Source organism: Euprymna scolopes, chromosome 27 (assembly GCF_053919585.1).
Source record: "Euprymna scolopes isolate OS-2025 chromosome 27, ASM5391958v1, whole genome shotgun sequence".
NCBI lineage: Eukaryota > Metazoa > Mollusca > Cephalopoda > Sepiida > Sepiolidae > Euprymna > Euprymna scolopes.
The window spans coordinates 86188642-86211477 of record NC_136508.1 but is presented as its reverse complement, the minus strand read 5'-3'; the positions used below and the strand labels follow the sequence as shown (position 1 = coordinate 86211477).

General features: G+C 33.0%; 1 protein-coding gene across 4 annotated transcripts in view; it reads left to right on the top strand.

Moving 5' to 3' along the window:
- Positions 1 to 22836, top strand: part of LOC145248963 (uncharacterized) — a 437400-nt gene that overhangs the window by 8822 nt on the left and 405742 nt on the right. Inside the window, exon 2 of one of the 4 annotated variants that reach the window (XM_080110771.1) lies at positions 3494 to 5710. The exons of the other annotated variants lie outside the window; for them this stretch is intronic. Within the exon in view, the coding sequence (XP_079966897.1) occupies positions 3501 to 4169 (669 nt within the window). The 5' untranslated portion in view covers positions 3494 to 3500 and the 3' untranslated portion in view covers positions 4170 to 5710. Of the gene's footprint in view, positions 1 to 3493; positions 5711 to 22836 lie in introns of those variants that run through there. 4 annotated transcript variants of the gene reach the window in all.

Sequence of the window (22836 nt, the reverse complement as noted above, 5' to 3'; positions counted from 1 at the left end):
ACGAGGCTTATATAAGTGTCTCTCTATGAAGGCAAAGTTAGGCACAAGGTCATTTTATGTCAGAAATACCCATCATCCTAAAACGGTGCACTCTAGATAGGAACAAAATTAAAGTTGTCCAACCGAGGATAGTACAGATACCACACTTTGATTCTAGCTCAAAGTTTTGTGTTATTCAACTGTAATATATTTTGGAAGCTATTGGTAGAATAATTTAAATAATGTATTTTAGAATTGTTTTGAATACGACAGCTTTTTTATATATATTATTCTGGGGGATCTTTTGAAATGAGTAATTTCATGTATTTATTTATTTGTAGACTGTTGTCCTCATTTTCATAGTTGTTGTTTCTTTGATTGTTGTTGGTTAATTACCTGAAGAAGGCCATAGGATGAGTTAGTCGAAACGTGGTGAAGCAGCAACAACTATGAATATGAGGATGACAGCATTTTTCATCTTAAAATTTGATGAATCAAACAAACTAATTTGATAACATTTCCTCTCATCTGATATAAGATAGCTTTGCTAGATTTTAAAAGTTGGACCTAATTAGCATTTAAGCGAACATACCAAAATTTGATTCTAACTTGCGAATATTATTCTATTTCTTTATTGTTGTGTTATTGACACTATAATAACGAACTTCGGTACAATTTATTAAAAAATATATAGTCTTGTGCGGACAACATTTTTCAAAATCTAACAATAAAGCTCGAAGGGGGATAATTCATATTTTTATTGAAGAATATAAAAAGTTATCTCCTTTGTAAATAAAACGTTTTTTTGTTTTTTTTGTTTCTTGTTTTTTACTACATAAGTTTTTTAAAAAAGCAATCAGATAAAAATCAAAACTTAAAATTGCTGTATCCTGAATATGACTGAGTAGGTAGTGGTTGTAGAATATTAGATACATTTATTGTGGGGCTCCCTTAATCTTTGACAGACTACGCTTACCCACGAAGGGGTGCTAGCGCATGAAAGTCTTATTAACAGGAGGTGCGCAATCTCCAACCACATCTCTCCTGAGTCGACATTGTTAAATACCAGTGGCAAGTGAAGTGTGCAAGACGACTAGAAACAAATGCCGAAATAAGCGGAGAGCACATACAGCGCCTAGAATTCCCAAATGGTCACCCATCTGGTACTATCAGGTTCGCCGTTGCTTAATTTCGGTGATCTGGCGAGAACCGGTGTGCCAACGCGATTGGGCCGTATACATTCATTGTAAAACCTATTCAATTGTAAAATACGAATAGTGCTAGTTTTAGGTTAGGTTTTTAAGTTAAATTCAATTTTTACGGTATCTTTTGCATATTACATTGTAAAGTAAAAGTACAAAATAGTTACAAAACGACTGACTTATATTAAGAATAGTTTTCTAAATAATAACGCTCTTCTTCCAGCACGGTGCATATTTCGCATAAATACCTTAATGATTGTTTTTGAATCAAGTATTTCTTATAAATTGTGAAATGTAATATTTTTAAAACAGTCTGCAAACGACAATTCGTACTGTTACTGACTACTCATCTTTCGTTCATAAATCATATAGTGTTGACCATTAACATTCTGTCTCCTTTTAATTTATTGGCAATTAACTAATTGTACTTAATTTGAACGAGCGACGTATTGTCCCTGTTCGCTGTTTACCATACGTTGTATTCATTAATATAAATATTGATATTGATGATAGTATTTTCAACGCGCATGCGCTGTCTTAAGTGAGTAAACATGATCTCCCACTACAAATGGTATCTACGTTAATCCAGACAACAAAATGGCGTCGATATAGCGTGATAGAGGCATGGTGAAATCTACATCTATTTATAGACTCGCTTACAAGCTAATTCATATAAAAATAAATTGAAACAAAACTTATAAAAGAAAAATATGTAAAGAAAAAATGGAATGAAATTAGGTCCATTTGTAATCGCTAGAATATAGAACGATGAAAATGTCTGTGACAATCACATCCGATAGAAGTAGGAATCCCGGAATAACGTCTTTTTATAAAAAGCTATGTTGCATCGATAATTATGAATCAATGTATTCCTAGCGATTACTAAAGATACCATGCGAGGCATTAGATTCAATTTAATGAGCAAAGAAGCAATCAATATCAATGGTCACAAGGTCTTGTAGCATCACTTATCCTTTTCAATACGTTTATACAGACACTCAGCAGAGGGTGCTAAAGCCCTGAATTATCTCCCCTTTAGTGAAGGTAGAATTGCTACGATCCGTTATATAAAACGTTTGAATTCATTAAGAACAAATAGTATCTACTTAATCGCCATGTCGAAATTAGTAACATATCAAAAATTACGAAATACGATAAAGTAGATAATTAATTATGAATGAAAATAGTTTTTGAAATGAATTCCAAGCTATGCGTAAATAAACCATGAAGTCATGCGAAGAAACTGAAGTCTGTCTTGTTACAATCAATGGCTGATATCACTGAATCATGGATTTGTCAAAGTACCTATTCATTGTAATAATGCGGTAATATTTCATATCGACATGACAGTTAAGTGGATAACATGTATTTCAGTTGAAATTGATGTTAAAAGGTAACTAGATTGTTTTTGTTTTTTTTAATGAAAAGTCATTTTTTCGACTTTCGATTTTCGTTCTAATAACGAAGAAGCACCAAAAGTGACGCACAGGAAATTCAGCTTCTTTATCGTTAATCTAACTGCTGACGAACACACACATTTATCAGCACGGTATGTAAGACGTTCAGTTCAACACCCTCTACTGTATCTTTCTCAGACTGTCGTAAAAATTCTCATAATACCGCCTTTTTAAGGGACAACTACTTTTTTAATAGCATTCCATTTAATAGCATTCCATGATTTAATATATTGGTTTGTTTTTAAATCCCCGAAACAGTGTTTCATGGTAAACAACTGATTCACTGGTCAACAGCAAATTTGGTGTCTCAGTTTTGTAAGCTGATTTTGGACAATTTTGATGTGCTGAATCCAAAAATAACTCTTTTTGCTGGGTCAGGTCGACATTTTAAGCTATCGTTAATTTTCTATTTTTTAACTTTTAAATACCCGAGAAAGGTACAACGGAAGTATTAACCATTTACCGTTTAAAGTTCTATTACCTGAACAAATTTAATTTTTTAGCACTAGCAATACAAAGAAGAAAGCATTTGAATAAACAATTTTTGATTAAATTTTAATTAGGGAGTCTAACTTTTGAGATTATTATGCGATATTTAAAGATAAGATAAGACTTTATTTGGCCCATACGGGAATTCAATGGTAAAACTTGGTATTAAAACACACCAACATATGAAAGCAGACGAGAAGGTAAGTCTTACGTATTGGTTCTGTGTGTTTCAGAGTCAAATTATTTCATTACTCTGCGATTAAAACTGTTCGCAGGACATAAATATAATTGTGCCGAATTTTTTTGATACAGATTTTAATTTCATGGAGACAACGTACACAAATTTAATTTTTAATTTTTTTTCAGGTATACAATGGCGACTCGAAGAATGTGTGTAAATAATGTTTTTTGCTATGTTTGTGGTCAATACACACTTGCACCAAATCGCAATACTGTCACCACCTTTATCAAGCGCGTTTACTATGCATATTTTGGCATGAAGCTCGGCGATCAAGACAAAAGTTGGGCACCTCACATGGTTTGCAAAAGATGCACAGAGCATCTCCGTCAATGGAGCAAAGGCACGCGAAAGTCCATGAACTTTAGCATCCCTATAATTTGGCGAGAGCCTTCAAATCATGCAACCGATTGCTACTTTTGTGCTATCAATGTCATGGGGATTAACAGAAAAAATTGCACAACACTGGAGCATCCCAATCTGCCGTCAGTTATGCGCCCTACTCCTCATAGTGAAGAAATTCCCGTACCTGTATTTAAAGATACAAGTATTGAAGAAAGCAGCAGTAGCCAGGATGAAACTCAAAGCATTACCACTACTGATGATCATCATGATGCATCCTTTCCCGATGACAATGATGAGCAACCAAAATTGTTTTCCCAAAACGAACTAAACGATCTTGTTCACGATTTAAATTTGCCAAAAGACTCTGCCGAACTTCTTGCATCTCGTTTAAAGCACAAGAACATGCTAAATCGTACAGTTAAGGTAAGTTTCTTCCGTACCAGGCACAGGAATTTTTAAGATATTTTGCTCAAGAAAAAGAATTAGTCTATTGCAATGACATAGTAGAGCTACTGAAACATCTCGGCGTACCTGAATACAAATCAGAGGACTGGCGACTTTTTATCGACAGCAGCAATAGGTCTTTGAAATGTGTGTTGTTACACAATGGAAATCAATTTGCATCTGTGCCATTGGCACATTCGACAACATTAAAAGAACAGCATGGAGCAATTAAGTACGTCCTAGAAAAAATTTCTTATGACCAACATAAATGGCTGATTTGCGTTGACTTAAAAATTGTCAACTTCTTGCTTGGTCAACAGTCTGGATTTACTAAATACCCATGGTTTTTATGCCTCTGGGATAGTAGGGATCGTACTCAACATTACGTGAAAAAAGAATGGCCAGTATGTGAAGAGCTTGCAATTTGTAGAGCAAAAAATCTGATAAACAAGCCTCTAGTTGACAGGGGACGTATTTTATTTCCTCTACTGCACATAAAGCTCGGTTTGATGAAGCAATTCACAAAAGCCCTGGATAAAGATGGACGGTGTTTTCAGTTTCTGTGTAAAACCTTCCCCAATTTGTCAACTGAAAAATTAAAAGCTGGTATTTTTGATGGTCCTCAAATTAGGCAGCTGATCAAAAACTCTCCCGCGTTTGAGGAGACCATGAATCCTGTTGAGCAACAAGCGTGGAATTGCTTTGTTCAAGTCGTGATGAATTTCCTAGGCAACACAAAAGCAGAGAACTATAAAGATCTAGTAGCAAACATGTTAGTGGCCTTTAGGAACCTTAGCTGCAATATGAGCATAAAAATGCACTACCTGTACTCACACATGGACCGCTTTCCCGAAAATCTTGGCTGTTTAAGCGATGAGCATGGAGAGCGCTTTCACCAGGACTTGAGAGAAACGGAATCACGCTACCAGGGAAGGTGGGACATGGTGATGATGGCGGACTACTGTTGGAATTTAAAAAGAGATGTGCAAGCACCAAAACATTCGCGACAATAAAAAAAAACGAAAATTTAGACCGTAATAATGCAAACATTAAGTTTTCATTTTTCGTTACATGTACTTTACATGAAGTGTACATGATTCTTTGTTAGACTACAGCAATTTTATCATAAAAACTGACATTTCGCCATTGAAAAATCATTAGTAAATCTTGAAAACATTGTTTTTAAAAATATAAGTCGCATAATTTTAAATTCAAATTTACAAAAAAATTTGACCTCCGAGAGCAAAATGGATGTTATTTCTAGATTTAGCATGGCAGAAATTATAGTAAATCAGTTAAAAAATATCAGACACCTTTTAAAAAGTTTCTTTTTGTTGACCAGTGTTATCTATGAAATAACATTAGGGCTAATGTGAATTCATGAAAGCAAATAGATTCGGCGATTGCAGAAAGTCAAGTGACTTTATGGAAAGCAATTTCTTTTAACGATAGGTTTTTTTAATGTTTAATATTTTATGTAGTTTCATAGGTTAAAATATTTTATGTAGTTTCATAGGTTAAAAAAAAACTTCCGATACTATCTATCTATCTATATATCTGTGTCTCCCCCCTTTCTCTCTCTCTCTCTCTCTCTCTCTATATATATATATATATATATATAGAGAGAGAGAGAGAGACCATGAATCCTATATATATATATATATATATATATATATATATATATAGAGAGAGAGAGAGAGAGAGAGAGAGAGAGAGAGAGAGAGAGAGACTCATCAGGATATCTATTAGCGAAATATCGGACTTACAAAAAAAAAAGAAATAAGTAAATAACAATGAGTTTATCATTATATCCGACACTTCAAAGTTTTCAATTTCTCATTTAAATTTTATTTAAAAAATAAGTGTCTTCAAAAAGTGTGTGACCACCTTCTACTTTTTACCATTAAACACTGTTTCGGGGATTTAAAAACAAAACAGTATATTAAATCATTCCCCCAGCAGTGTTGGTCAAACACCATCTCCCTTAATCTTAAGAAGAAGACATGTTACAGATATTAGATCTAGTTTCCTATTCCTAATTAATTTGGCTATCTATTCGTGTTATAAAAATGAATTCCTTACCTGTAAGATTCATCCGTTTCCAAATTAAAAATGGATATATTTTTTAATTTACCAGTCTTGTATTTATAAGATTAGGATTAATCCATTTGACTACTTATCACCCCCACTATTATTAGTACTTTATATATTTGCATTCTTATTTATTGAAAATTAAAAATATATAAAGGTTAAAAATATTTATAAATATATATATATATATATAATATAAAGCTAAATGTGTGTGTGTGTGTGTGTGTGTGTGTGTGTGTGTGTGTGTGTGTGTGTGTGTGGTCACGAATAGGCTCCTATATGGTTGACTATTTTAAAAAACTGATTACATATAATGATAGATGTATCGAGACACAAGCATGGGTATATTTCATCCGGCAAAACGGTGGTTCATTAAAATTGTGGGGTCTGCGTTCGTGCCTGGTCCAGAAAGTATAGAAATAAAAAATTAAAAAAAAAACGTTTACAAGTGTTTTTGATATAGATGTACATGAGAAAATTTGATAAGTATGTTTTAACTTAAATAAGGATGGTATAATAAAATTGTAGGGTCTGCGTTCGCGCCTGGCCTCCATAGAATGGAAAATGGCACAAACTTTAATAAAGACTTTTCATATCTCTCTGCATAAGTATACTCTGATAATTATGTTTCAGTTTGAAGAAATACGGTATAATAAAATTATGGGGTGTTCGTTCGCGCCTGACCTCCATAGAATGGAAATATGTCACAAAGTTTAACAGGGTTTTTTAACAGAATATTGTGATAAGTGTTTCAGTGTGAACAGGTATGGTATAATAAATTATGGGGTTTATCCATTGTATTTTTACTTTCATCATATTTTGCTTTGGTTTTGATACCCCCAAATTCGAAACTATCTCTTTACAACCCTTCCTTTTCATAGCCTATCATACTTTCATAAATCAGAGTCCATTTTCTGTAGGCTGAGTTTGAACCCAGTCAACGACGGGTACTTTTGCTAGTACACACACACACACACACACATATATATATATATATATAATATATATATATATATATATATATATATATATATATATATATATATATATATATATATATATAATACATTTTATACATTACTAATATAGGTTTGGATTTCCTATATTAATGTATTCTGGTTAATTTTGTACTATTCAAAAGCATCAGGATAACGAACAAATGCTTTATTTAATTGTTTTAATATTTTAGTTTTATCCCCACCTGGTTTTATCATCCTTGTTACAAAGCTAGAAACTGGGGGTATAAAATCTATTCATTTTAAAGTAACGCAAGCTATTCTCAAGAACTCTGATATAATGGTTCCATCAAACATAAAAACAGGGCAGGTACTATCTTTATGCGGCATACGAACAATATATATATATATATATATATATATATATATATATATATATATATATATATATATATATATATATATATATATATATATACTTCAGGAATGGGTACTATCAGAACTTCCGACATGAACACTTGTGATGGTTTACCCAACAACTAAAAAAAACATTAATGTAGAAAATAAAACTATACACTGCTATGGTAAAGCATCAATATACACTAGTATCCCTGTAAAAAAAGGTTTAAATTTACTCCATACACATGTTATGTAGCGAAGTGAGTATCTATTTAACAAATGTCGCTGTAACGTTGTGATATGTACAGTGTGTGATGTCTAGTGGTTAAAAAACTAAAAAAAACTAATAATTAGAAGTTTTAAAAATTTCTTTAAAAATCTTTTGAAAGCCTAATATACCTTTGTTTTATAAAAACATCAAAGTACCTTAAAAATTAAAACAAATTTGCAAAAATCCATAAAGATCATAGAATCTTAGTGACCAATAATAATCAAATAACTGCATATGTATAAATCTTGAACAAAATTTTTATTTACAATTAACTTAAAATCCTCGAAGCCTAGGACTAATTAATCAGTACACATCACAATTTCAAGTTAATTTTTTTTATTTTTTTAGTGTTTAATGCAATATGTGCCTAAATTATGATTATCATCTCAAGTGAAAACATTATATTCAAAATTGTACAAACCTCAAATTATATATATATATATATATATATATATATATATATATATATATATATATATATATATATATATATATAATTCTATTATAGTTATCATATTACCTAATTCGTAGAAACCCCAACGGCAATATAAATTTCAGTTTAAGGTTAGCAGAAAACCCCCAAATTTTACCCTAATAAGATAAACTTTTGAATAATCATCTTAAAATACTGGAAAATTAATAATATATATTCGCATTCTAAACAATAATGATTTTAGCTTAAATTATCGCACTACTATTAACATGAATTTGAAATAGTAATAGTATATACTTAAATCTATGACGATTATTTTGTATAATTTCTTGGGGTTTTTTAAGCAAATTCTCATTAGATGTTATTTTATGAAAGAATTTCAAGGTGCATGAATTACATTTTTCTCTTGTTATATATTTATTAGCTTTATCTAATATTAACCAGTTTAATTCATAATGAATAGTATTTTAACTATTAGGTTGAGAAGAAAATTCTTGCGAAATTTTAAATTTTGCTTTCAAATGATATATCATCAAATAAGTTTTCGTTGAAATACCTTTACTTTATATATCATCTTAAAGGTCGTTTTTCGTTCTATCTAATCGTTTAAACTACAATCGTTTTAAAACAACTGTGTCAATTATGAATACAAGGTGGAAAAAAAAACAAATGCGAACAATTTTCTTATTTCAATTCAAGCTAGGCCGAAAAATTGCTGAAACAGCTCACGATATCTACGAAGCGTTTGGTGCAGCAACCACCACTGAACGTACAGCACAATGGTGGTTGAAGAAATTTCGTGGCGTCAACGAAAGACTTTGAAGATGATGGGCATAGTGGTCGGCTGTCGGATGTTGACAACAATCAATTAAGAGCTTTAGTCGAAGCCAATGCACGCACAATTGTTCGAGAATTTGCGTCTGAATTAGAGGTAAAGTATACGATTATTTCCAACCACTTAAGAGAGATTGGAAACTTGATAAATGGGTACCTAATAACAACTAAAAAAAAACACCGTTATGAAGAGTCATTTTCCTCCTTTTACACAAGAACGACTCGTTTCTCGGCCGGGTTGTCACTTGCGATGAAAAGTGCGTTCATTACGACAACCGGTGACACTCAACTCAGTGGTGAGATGTAGACGAAGCCTCACGATACTTCCTGAAGCCAGAGTTGCACCCAAAGATGGCCATACTGACTGTTTGGTGGTCTGCGATCGGTCTCCTCCATTACAGTTTTTTTTTAATGCAGGCGAAACCATTACAACCGCAAGTTTCTAAACCGACTCTGCAGAAGTATAAAGAATTGGGCTACGAAACTCTGCCTCATCCGTCTCTCACCTACCGACTACCACTTTTTCAAGCATCTCGCCAAGCTTCTAAGTGAGAAATACTTCCAAAATCTAAGTCATACTAAAAGCGCCTTCATCGACTTCACCAGAACGCAAGATTTTTACGTTACTGGAATAAATGCACTTGTTTTGCGTTGGCAAACGTGTGTTAATTCTGATGGTGCTCATTTCGATCAATAAATTTTTGTAAGAGCCGAAATATATTAATCCGAATTTAAAACTTAAAAATCGCAAGAACTTTCTTGTCAACCTGATAATTTTCAAACATACGTAGCTAAAGAAGCGAGAGCTTTGTCAGTTTTAGAATGTCATTCAATTTTGAATAAACAGAAATTTCTTTCCTGAAAAGTAACAGTTGATTCAACATAAGTCTTAGTATTATTTTCAGTATTTACGCTACATTTGTATATAGCACTTGAAGTTAAACAGTTGCCACTTAATGGACAATTATTCTTATTTCTACAATTACAGTTTTTTTTGTTATATTAGTAGTATTAATAGGTTCATAGCCATCATTTATACGACATGCTCGGTACATTTTAGCGCTATTATAACCTATTATAGATGTAACTTTATAGATTTTTGTAAAGAGAAAAAGATAATTGCATTTTTATTAAAGAGTTACCCGAGTTACTATCTTTCTCTCTCCCTCTCTCTCTCTCTTTCTCTCTCTCTCTCTCTCTCTCTCTCTATATATATATATATATATATATATAATTTATTTCTCGTCCTGTCTCTACCTCCCTACCTATCTAATTGTAACTGCACACATTATTTTTCGTTACTATTCACATCTCTCTCTCCCTCTCTCTCTCTCTCTCTCTCTCTCTCTCTCTCTCTCTCTCTATCTATCTATCTATCTATCTATCTCTCTATCATTAATATTTTTTTTATTTTTCATGCTTATTGCACACGCTCTCTGTCCAGCTTATTATACGGTCTTTATCGCTTATATCTTTCTTTCTTTATATTACACCCCCCCTCTCTCTCTCTCTCTCTCTCTCTCTCTCTCTCTCTCTCTCTATCTATCTATCTATCTATATGTCTATCTCTCGTTAGTCTTTCTTTCGTGTATATGTTATTATTATCACGACCTCTCCCCTATTGCTCACATTATCTAAGATTACTATCATGCTTAGTACTTCATCTCTCTCTCTCTCTCTCTCTCTCTCTCTCTCTCTCTCTCTATCTATCTATCTATCTATCTATCTCTATCTCTCTTATTACATGCTCTCTATCTGTTATTTCTCTCCCTTCATCTCTTTCACTACACTCTTATCGTATACACATTTCGTACAATTATTTACTCTATTACTCTCTCACTCTCTCACTCTCGTTAGTTCTCCTTTTCCCTTTCTCTTTATTTTATAAAACTTTATCTTTTTTCCACGCTATACTCTCTCATTAGTGTTTCGTTCATATTTATCTCACATTCTTATTATATACCCCACCTTCTCTTTATCTCTCCCTTATTATACACTCTATATCTTTTTTTGCTTTTCTTTCTTTTTCCTTTCTTATTCTTATTATACACACTCTCTTTTCCTATTTCTCTTTTGCTATATTAATTAGTCTATCTTTCTTATGACTTTCTCACTTTTAAAACATACTCGTTCTTTCTTCCTCCGCTTTCTCTTATTATATTCCTATCTCTCTCTCTCTCTCTCTCTCTCTCTCTCTCTCTCCCTCTCTCTATCTCTTTCTCTCTCTCTCTCTCTCTCTCTCTTTCTTTATCTATATAATACTGTGTCATCTCTGTTTTTCAAAACTCTTTCCAATAACAGCCGCTCGTCTACACCTAATTATACATTCGACTACACATGTGCCTATGTGTTGCGCGGGCACGCGCGTTACGTTTCTGTCAATAATCGACGAAGCAAAAACAGCTCAGACAGGAGTGGAGGATATCGATCATTTGTTCTCTCCGCAATCATACCCACAAAAGGAAACTAGTCATTCTTCTTCTCTTTCTCTTTCTTCTTTTTCTTTTTCGGGTTACTTCTCATCATCATCATCATCATCATCATCATCATCATCATCATCATCACGGTGTCTTCTTTCCATCTCGTCACCTTCCCAACATTTGGCACTGCTTACCATAAAGATACAAAAAAAAATGATTTCATTCCGACCGGCGACCGCCTATGACCGTCCTTCAAATAAATTATAAAAGGCATTCAAACCCACGTGAGATTCCAGACGCCGAACACCAGGGGGCGCTTTCTCGCCATAGAGTGGGATAGGAGCGGGTTGTGCGGGAGACACATGGACCTTGATGATTTTGATAATTATATCAGACAAGAATATTAGTAATTACAGAAATATTAAATAAAATACATATATACCTACATTCACCTGCATATAACTGCCACTACTGCTTCCCCTACCCACATTAACCATTGCATGTGTAAGATGTGTACAAGTAGTTCCTAATTTATTTACTTACTAGCAGGCCACTCTGCGTTGCCCGATCGTAAAATACGCTTAATTATGTTATTTTAATTTATGTAAATTTCGTATTTATTATTAGAAAGCTAATTCTTTATTGCTTATTATATTGTACCCAATATACGTTTTTTTGTGTATGATTGTGGTACCATCAGCTAGATTCGCTACAGAATGACCTAAGGAAACAGCTGTATCAAAACTTTAAAAATTAACGTAGTTAAACGTATAAATGTACATTTGCGCATACATAGAAGTTGATTTACGTTCAAATTTTAATTTTGACCTTTTCGCAACTATTTTAACCGGCTAAAAATAAAATTGAATTTGTTTCACAATAACCTATATATTCAAGTCTGTAGACCAAGAAATGATTAGGTAGTTTCATAGAGACCGTTCCGCACACACAGACACGCACATTGACAAGTTCACTTTTATAATATATAGAAATTTATGTGGCACTGTCCTGGACTATTTTCTCATTGCAAAGATGTATTATGTGTGTGTGTGTGTGTGTGTGTGTGTGTGTGTGTGTGTGTGTGTGTGTGTGTGTGTGTGTGTGTGTGTGTTTATATGCAATTTAACGACTTGGTTCTGTGCTTATATACGGATAAATAACGTAAAGTTTTCAATTGAATAGCTTAATAGTGCAGTACTAGAGTTATAAGTATTTTAGGGATAGGGATAGATACACAAGTATTTACTCATTTTCGGAAGATTTTCATGTATTGGTCACACACACACACACACACACACACACACACACACACATATATATATATATATATATATATATATATATATATATAAAGCTGAATGTCTTTGTGTGTGTCGGGTCACTAATAGGCTCCTATATGGTTGACTATTATAGAAAACTGATTACATATAATGATAGAAGATGTATCGAGACACAGGAATGGGTATGTTTGATCTGGCATAATGATGATTCATTAAAACTTGTGGGTCTCCGTACGCGCCTCGTCCACAAAGTATGGAAATAAAAAATTAAAAAAAAAACGTTTACAAGTGTTTTTGATATAGATGTACATAGAATACTTTGATAAGTATGTTTTAACTTAAATAGGGATGGTATAATAAAATTGTGGGGTCTGCGTTCACGCCTGGCCTCCATAGAATGGAAATAGGCACAAACTTTAATAAAGACTTTTCATATCTATCTGCGTAAGTATACTTTGATAATTATGTTTCAGTTTGAAGAAATATGGTATAATAAAATTATGGGGTGTTCGTTCGCGCCTGACCTCCATAGAATGGAAATATGTCACAAAGTTTAACAAGGTTTTTTAATATAGATCCACAGAATATTGTGATAAGTGTTTCAGTGTGAACAGGTATGGTATAATAAATTATGGGGTTTATCTATTTTATTTTTACTTTCATAATATTTTGCTTTGGTTTGGATACCTCCAAATTTAAAGTTATTTCTAGGGTCTTTGGCCTTTTTTCTCCGTTCTACAGCATATCTTCTAGATGGCCTCCATTTAGCTTTTGTTTTGTTTTTTGGTCACCCTGTATAAACAACACCTAGTGCCCCAATGAAGCAGTCATAAAATAAATAAGATTATTTCTTGATGAATCGTACATATAGGATCGTCTCAGATGAGTGGGCATTGTTTTCCTTTAAGCTTCCAAGCTGAGTCCTATTCGGTTTCTGCTCTATATTTACGACATCCTGGGCGTGATCGGTTGAAACATGCTCTTATTTGCAGATTTCAAGTCGAACTTTAAACGTGTTTTGAAATGCTCTAGAAGGTGAATTACACAATATATTTTCTGGTCGACTCGTTCTTCCAGCCATCTAAACATTCAAGTTGCAAACAAATCAAGGAGGTCTCTATTTCTTATTTATCTAGAACTGGAACTTGGATAGAGTTCACCGACTAGATACTCAAATGGTGCACTGAATACGATATCTGTTCTACGAAAGTTGACGCGGGAAGCTTAACACATTTTCTTCCTTGAGCGTTGATGATTACTCGGTTATACCAACAATAACATGTATGTATGTATGTATGTATGTATGTATGTATGCACACACACACACGCACACGCACACACACACACACACACATATATATATATATATATATATATATATATATATATTGTTGCTGTTGTTGTTCCAAATTATATATTATAAATAATAGTGATGGAACGATTCCAATATTTTCCCGATTCCGATACAATTACCGATTCCGTACTAAGTTCCCAATTCCGATACATATACCGATTCCGATTTTTTATAAATCTTTAAATATCTAACTATAAAATGGTTATTTTGTCGCGACTACTGTAAAAACACATCTTAAATGTGCCTATATTTTCTCAAACGTAAAAACACAATTGTTTCTAGGACACTACCAAGGAAAGATTAACAAGATGTTAGTTTACGTTACATTTAAACTTCTTCATATCAGTACAGTCAGGGAAGCAAGTTAGCAGGAAAGAAATTCCAAAGTCTAGTTGTTTGAGGAAAGAAACTATTAGAATAGAAAGCTTTCTGTCATTTAAAGATCTCAACAGTGAAGAGATGTAATTCTATTGCTAAGCAGGTTTGATGTGGTTATCTAAAACATATAATTATCAAGCAGCCGACTTACAAAATAAAAATCCACGAATGACGGACTCTAGCGTTGCAGTAATAATCTGTTTTGTTTATAAACAAAGAATTGATGTCTTCGAGGTTGGCATATTTGTGGCATATCTGTTTAACCTTGGGGGTATTGGGGGGGTAATCTTAAAATAAATTTTATTCTATGTCTACAATTAGTCACGCTGTCGTTTCGACAATTTAGTAAGTTTTGAATAACATTATTTCGTCGTTCAAGCATAATCTAAACGGGTCGTCTACATATCATCTATGTTTTCCATTCTACTATAAGCGATCGTCCGTTTTCTTTGAGATGCAAATAATGATTCCATAATATTATCCTTAATTTGTATTGTTTATTATTGTTATAATATAAGCTTTTAAAATTCAGGACAATTTCTTCAATGAAGTATTATTGTTAGTCTAGTTTCCATTGCGTTTTGGAAAACGCTGCATCTGGTTAAATAGTTACTTTTAGAGGAAAGCATTCGCAAATATTGTAATTACAGTTTTTCTCTCCATTATTTAAATTTTTATTTCTATTCTATTTCTGAGAAGCAGACGAAACCATACGCAGAGAATGACCATGATGCATCATTTTGACTAATGAAAGCGACTATCCACTTTTCGAACGTCTTGTTTATAAGTTTCATTGTGAAAATATGAAGTTTATAAAATGCTTGACATTTGACCGAGATGTGGACGAGATATTCTTTCCAGCCCTTGAATGCGTGAGACCCTTAAACATTCGTTTAAATTTTGGATTTGTCTGGGTTTACTCTGATGATGTAGCTTGACGAAAACTACCATTTTGCCTTTTTATACAGCAGCCATTTCAGCCAATAATAGATTCTCACTTACGTAATGTACCGGATTGAATGGTGAATTATTTACTAACATATGTGCGACGTGTATTTATAGATATTTTCTATAGCATTTCTTATGTTGAACAGATTAGAACTTTGACGAGTGGGTCTTGTCAGCATGCAGACGTTCCATTTTTAAATGGTATTTCTTTGAGAATGTGAAACACATTGTGAGAATGGTATTTATCTTTTGTTTTTACTTTTGTGCGTGTTAAAGGATATTGGGTGAAAGGTGAAATATTTACGGTGCTGAACTTTGGTGATACTATAATGAGGAAGGCAGTTGAAGTAAAGATTAAACAAAAGAAATTGGGAGAGAAGGATACGAAAAAAAAAAGACAAAAAGAAGAAGAAAAGCAATAAAGAAAGGGAGATAATAAGTAAAAGAAGAAAAAGATAAAGAAGAATGAGGAAGAGCTGCTTAAGAAGAAGAAAAAATGATAAAAAGGTCAAAGGAATATCTGAAAATGACAATAAATAGTGATAGACATGAGTAAATTATAAAGATAGACCAATGTCTACACTTTGAATATATAGACGACTGATACAAGCACAAGTTGGGGCGAGTATTGAATTGTGGCATTGAGATAATAGCAAACTCATCCAAACTAGAATAGTGAACTTGATAATAGACAAGACTGAGAAACCTGTTAAATAGTAGATTTCACCATGCGAGCTGATAAGAGAGAAGGAAGAAAAACTAAGTAAATACATGGAACGTGCCAGACAGTTGAAAGGTCAATTGACTGTGCAGAGAACTAACGAACAATAATCGTAGGAGCACAGACAAGAGTACTAGAAAACCACAACACCAATAAAAACAGTTAGCCTAAAAAATCCCAACATGCAAGAATCAATCCATATAATAATAAGATTGGCCAATCATGGGTTAGTTGAAATAAAAATAAAATGACACTGGCGCTCAACCAGAAATATAGATGCGGCTTATTAAAACAAACCCAAGGGATTTAGGACTGCTTGGCTAAATATATGAGAAAATACTGCAAATCTTAGGAACTCCTCCCCAGCTGTCGTAACAGTATTCCATCTTGAGAAGTATTTGACTCTTGTTGTATGTATGTAAATAAATATCCCCAGAAAAAAGAAAAGGACAAAGCAAACTTTTGGAATGCGACAGTTGGCTATAATGTAAATATATGTATGCATGGGTAATGGCTGACATAAGGTGCCGTAATGTTCGTTAAGTAAAGGGAATGTAATCATTCCAATAATCCATGAATATCGAAATCGGTAGTGTCAGCCAATCACAACGTGAGGATCAAGTCTGTTGAGTCGTTTTTAGTGTAGAAAAGGGAAGTGAAATGCTATATGTAATAGGGAATAGATCCATTACTAGGAAAGGGTCTAAATTTAAGTGTCCTGTGAGTATAAATACGCGGTGTAAGTGGGTGAAGGTGATGGTACTTCTCGATTAGGGGGTGAAATGGAAACTACTTCCTCTTTAGGTTATGACGACGGTGATGATGGTACCCATAGATATAAATGTAACGTTTTAATATTACAAATTAATGTGGCTAAAATGCCGTTCTATAGTTAAATAAGGTAATGGCTAATAGCGTAAACAATAAATGTGTATGTGTCATATATAGGATATATAGGGGTAGGGATAAACAAAAATACCGCAGGCATCAAACGTAACGTTTAATTATTTTTTAAGAAGTGAATTAAAAAAAACGGAAAGAAACTGAGACATGTGCATGCAAGTATTATATTTTTTCTAAACATTTCATTTCTTGTAAGTAAAAAAGAAAAACTCCAGAAGAGATTGAAACCAAAACATAAAGACAGTGAGTCAAGTACAATAACCATTAGACTAGCTTGATATGATCTTTTAAAAGTGTTTTCAAACCTACTTATGCTTAACATAAGGAATCTGCAAAGTGAAGGATTCACGCATGCGCATTCGTCAAACAGTTGAAAAACAGGTAAAAATCTAATGACACTCCCCCATGTACCAATTTTTCAATTTTGACCCTTTTAGCAGTCCGTCTTTTTTTTCTGGACGTAAATCAATTAAAAAGTTTTCCACATATTTTTTGAATACCCTACATACCAAATTTCCAGTCTGTAGATCAAAAATTCGTAGAGTATATAGGTTGATATGTGTCCTCACACGCATTCTCACTAATATATATATATATATATATATATATATATATATATATATATATATATATATATATATATATATATATATATATAACAGTTTAAAAGCAAGTGGAGGGGCATTGGAAATCCGATAACCTTTGTTTTATTATTTCTCCTTCTATACATAATATTTTTGTGTTCAATAAAATTTTTCTCTTTATCCGTCCACGCTTGTTTTAATTTTGGATAATTTTAAATCTTTTTCCACTAATAATCAAACCTCGCAACAATTAGCGTGTAAAGATATTTTTCACTACCTTTATATATATGTGTGTGTGTGTGTGTGTGTGTGTGTGTGTGTGTGTGTGTGTGTGTGTGTGGAGGCTATACTTGTCGAATTAATTTCCGAAAAGAACAGCTTTGTAACATTTGTTTTGTCACCTAAAGAAATTTAAATGATGATGAAATGTTAATAATCCTTGTCTAGATTCCTTGTTCTAATTTCGATCAAAATTCATTACATGATTTTTATTCTGGAAAGAATATCCTAAATTAAAGATTTGGTTTTAAAGAATCTCGCGAAATTGAAATTCAGAGAATCTTGTTGAATTTGTCTTCAATAACTATTAATGAAATTTAATAGAAACGTGACCTGTGCCCATATTACACCGTCTTACCACCTTTAAAATATCTGAAACTGGGGAATATTTAACATTTGATGTTCAATATTTATTATTAAAATTTAACAAAAATAGAAATATTTAAACTTTTATTAAAAGTTTTGATCGCCTTTTTACACCTTTGCATTAATAACCCAAACTCTCACTATTTTAGCCTAGCAGCTGTGTTCTAAAATTCATAATGATCGGTTAATCATTCTAGGAGAAAATCCTGTACACACACACACACACGCACACGCACACACACACACACATACACACGCACACACACACACACACACACACACATATATATATATATAATTGGCTATAAAGCGAGACTCGCAGTTTGTTTACTTGTTTGTAAAACTCAAGCACTGTAAAAGCGATGAGCGAATGTTTATTTAATGACATTTGATGAGGTCATTTGCGAGCACCGATCCCATGAGCCAGAGGTTAGAACTGCCGACTATGAACGCGATGGTTGTAGGTTCAATCCCTGCCAAGGGAAAGGTATTAGTTTAGCCGCACTGATGAGTTGTGGTACAATGAAGCAGTACTGTATGTGGATGACAATATAGATATATATTATATTTAAAAATTGCTATACAGTCACTGCTTTATCAAGGCTCGGAGGTCACTCAAGGATAACGATTAAATAATATATATTGCTGCATGAACTACTCGGGTTTTGTACGTCTGATAATCCTGAAAGGAAAAAAAATCCAACCTGTTCTTATTCCAGAAATGGTACAACAGCTTCGTTTGATGTGCAATGTCTAAAACCGGAAATTAATTGCTAGCTGTGAGAAAAAGAGACAAACTTTGCACATGTCACATGCAATATCGGGTAACATCTGATATAGTAACATCTGATATAGTTTTAAAAGACGGGGGTGTGAAGCGATACTATCTAATCGGCCAACTTGCATATCGAAACATTAAACACAGGAAAATATTATTAAACCGAGATTTTATTTACAAAATACAATCCTAATAATCTCCACGAATTCGCTCTTACATTATAAGCATAAAAATGTTAAAAAGTTAAATGTTTTCATATGTAGAAAAGTCGAAGTGAGGAAAAGTTATTAATATTAGGAATGTGTATGTGCTTCTATAACTTCTCATTTGTGTATCTGTGTGTGTTTGTGTGTGTGGGTTTACCTTTTTTCGTTGGGTTATAATTGTGGAGAGAGTAGAAATAGCAATTTAGTGTTGAGTGCGCCATAAGTTGTGTTTCTTGATTTGAGTGCATCCAATTTCCCCTCAATATAAAGGGAGAAATGAGTAAACAAAAAAAGAGGAAGAAGTAAACATATTTACGAATGTACAATCGCTTTTGCTTTGCTAAAACGAACTTTTATTTATCAATCACACTTAAGTTTGAAATAGTATTTTTAGATCTATCGAACTATAGGTTTAAATACTTTGGTCTTTCTAACTGAAGTTTACAATAACATTTCCTTTGGTCTATCTTGTTGACGTTTGAAATAACATTTTCTTTGATTTACAAAATTGAAGTTTATAATAACTAAGGCTATGACAACAGCATATTCTTTTCATTGTTTAGTGTGTATCCGTTGATATCTTATATGCTTTTATGGAGAGTGATGTGGTTCTCGGTTGATTAACTATGTCTAATTCTGTCGGATATATACTCGAGAGTCAAAACAATGAAAAGAATACGCTGTTGTCACAGCCCTAATAATAATATTTTCTTTGGTTTGTCATGCTTAAGTTTAAAATAGCATTGTGTGTGTTTGTCAAATCCACGTTTGAAATAGTTCGTTTATCTTCCGTGCTTAATTTTTTAATAGCATTTTTTTATCTGCCAAGCTTTAGTTTTGAAAAGTTTGTTTCGTGTCATGCAATTGCATTGATATACGGTTCTCGCTTTTTTTTTTCTGTTTTTTCTTTCTAAATATTCCATTCGGTCATCAATGGATTTACAACTAATAATTACGATTTCCAGATTGACAACAGTTGGTTATTTTTCGCGCTAAATTGTGAATAGGTATATCGTCCGCTTTTGTAAATTGTTTTTTATGTTATTTTCTAGGACAAACGTTTGTCTTGCACACTCAAGCTTAAAATAGCATTTCAAAAGAGGCCAAGGAAATTCACACCACTCAGAAAACAAAATCTTCTCACGAATTCATTTGTGTGTATAACGTTGGATTGTATTAGTCATTTTACACTTGACGATGCGGTGCAAGTGTCTATTTCTATGAAGAAAGATGAACATTGCCAGCATATTCGGAGGTAGAGAAAAGGCGGAGTGAAACGGAAATGGAATCATGTCGTCTTTTATCCATTCACCCTGTATGTTAGGTACAAAATGGTAGATATGGCAGATAGAGGTTGTTTTCAGAGTGGTGAGGTGGGTAAAAGCGAAGACCTTGCCCAAGGGCTAACGATGCAGATTTGTGTCGTCCAAGGACACGTTCTAGTTAACTCATAGATGAAACCCCGATACCTACCACCGCTTCTGGTCAGTGGATATGTGAGTAATGGCAACTAGAGTGTAACTCCATATTCTTTATGATTATCAAAATTGAAAAGAAATAAAGAAAAAGAAAAAACTGAACGAAAAAAGAATAGAAAGAAAAGGGAAAGAAAGATGTAAATAAACAAAGTAATAAATAGAAAAGAAATAAGGAAAAAGTACGGAAGGAAGGGGAAAGTAAGAAAAAAGAAGAAATTAAGAGAGAGAGAGAGTAAGGGAGAAAGAAGAAATATAGAAGTGGGGGAAGGAAAGAAAAGAGAAATATATGTGTGTGTGTGTGTGTGTGTGTGTGTGTGTGTGTGTGTGTGTGTGTGTGTGTGTGTGTGTGTGTGTGGATGAAAAGGAGTAAAATGAAATATGGAAAAGAAACAAAAAAGAAAAGAAAGAAAAGATAAAACGAAAAAAATCTAAATTTATATAATCTTGATTTTCTTCGCAAATAGATCTTCCGAAAACAAGTTTTTATTATTTGTTTATTATTCCGCTTATGAGAGAATACATCTGATTACTTTATTCTTTTTTTTTTTTTTTCGATGACCTTTATTGTTGTCGAATTTTGACTGATTTGATAAATAAAGGAGAGAATCTTGAAATTTCCCAGAGATTCTTTGAGAAATTCACACATACTGGATTTCTCTCTTTTTACTATTAGGTCCCATTTGACTAGAGACAGACTTCTCTTTGAGCTACTGCACTGCCCGGAAAAAAAAACAATTTTCAATGTTTCAGCTGTTTTGAAAACTTTCCAATCGGATTATATGCATCGTTACGCTGGACTTTTTTTGGAATATATTCTCTCTGAAGAACTATTTTGCATTTTGGATCAACTTGAGAGGAATTTCATGCAAGCTGATATATTACGCGCGGTTTGTTTTTATATATAGGTTTTTACATATCCAACATTTTTTCACTTTTTTATTTGGCAATTTATAACTACAATAAAGTGCGGTTTCACTTAATGCCTAAACTAGCAAATTCTAGCATTGCTATAAGTATAATTTGCTGATTTCTTTTTATGGGAAGAATAACAAGAATAGCATTCTTTGAAACTCCGCGGAATAAGGACTTTGTAAATTGTCTTTTCGGAGTTTTCAGTCGAACAATAAATTTTGATCGTAAAGTTCAACTTACAGTTTTAATTTTCTTTCTCTTATATATACACTCGCGAACAAAAAAAAATGGGGCAAACAAATTTTATACATTTTATTGCACTAAATACTATATTGAACAAAGAACAATTGAACAAGGAAATTTAAACGAGGCTAATAACAGAGAACAAGATATTTACTTTAATAAATGCTTAGGATGGAATCACATTCCCTTTTGATTTCTTTAAAAGATCAATCCTTTTAGACATGCTCTCAACCAAAGTGGAACATTGTGAAGAGGAGATGCTATTCCATTCACTTTGCACAGCTTCCCACAGTTTGTCATTGTTCGAAAAAGTTCTTCCATCCAATGTACGAGATATTATGAACCAAATATTCTCGATTGGGTTTAAATAGGGGCTTTGACCTGACCAAAATATCACATTAATTAAATTATCAGAAAACCATTTTTGTGACTTTAGCAGTGTGTGCAGGGGCATTATCATATTGAAAAATAATGTTCTGGGATATTCCCAGCTTCTGAATACTTAGTAACAGTCCTGTTTCTAATATTCGAATGTATTCCTTTTCATTGATTGACTTCACACATCTAATAAGTTCCACAACTCCTGCTGCAGTGAAAGTTCCCCATACTATTATCCCTCCATTCCGGTGTTTAACTGTCGTTTCTATGCAACTTGGTGAAAATCTTTCTCCAGATCTTCGATTGCACCATTCGGGGGCATCGGGAGAGTCAATAACAAGACAAAATCTTGATTCATCTGACCAGAAAATATTCCTGAACCAGTCTGTATCTTTCTTGCCATAATACGAGAAAAATCTCTTTCTATTATTGATGTTCTTCTTAGATAAAAATGGCTTCTTTGCATACCT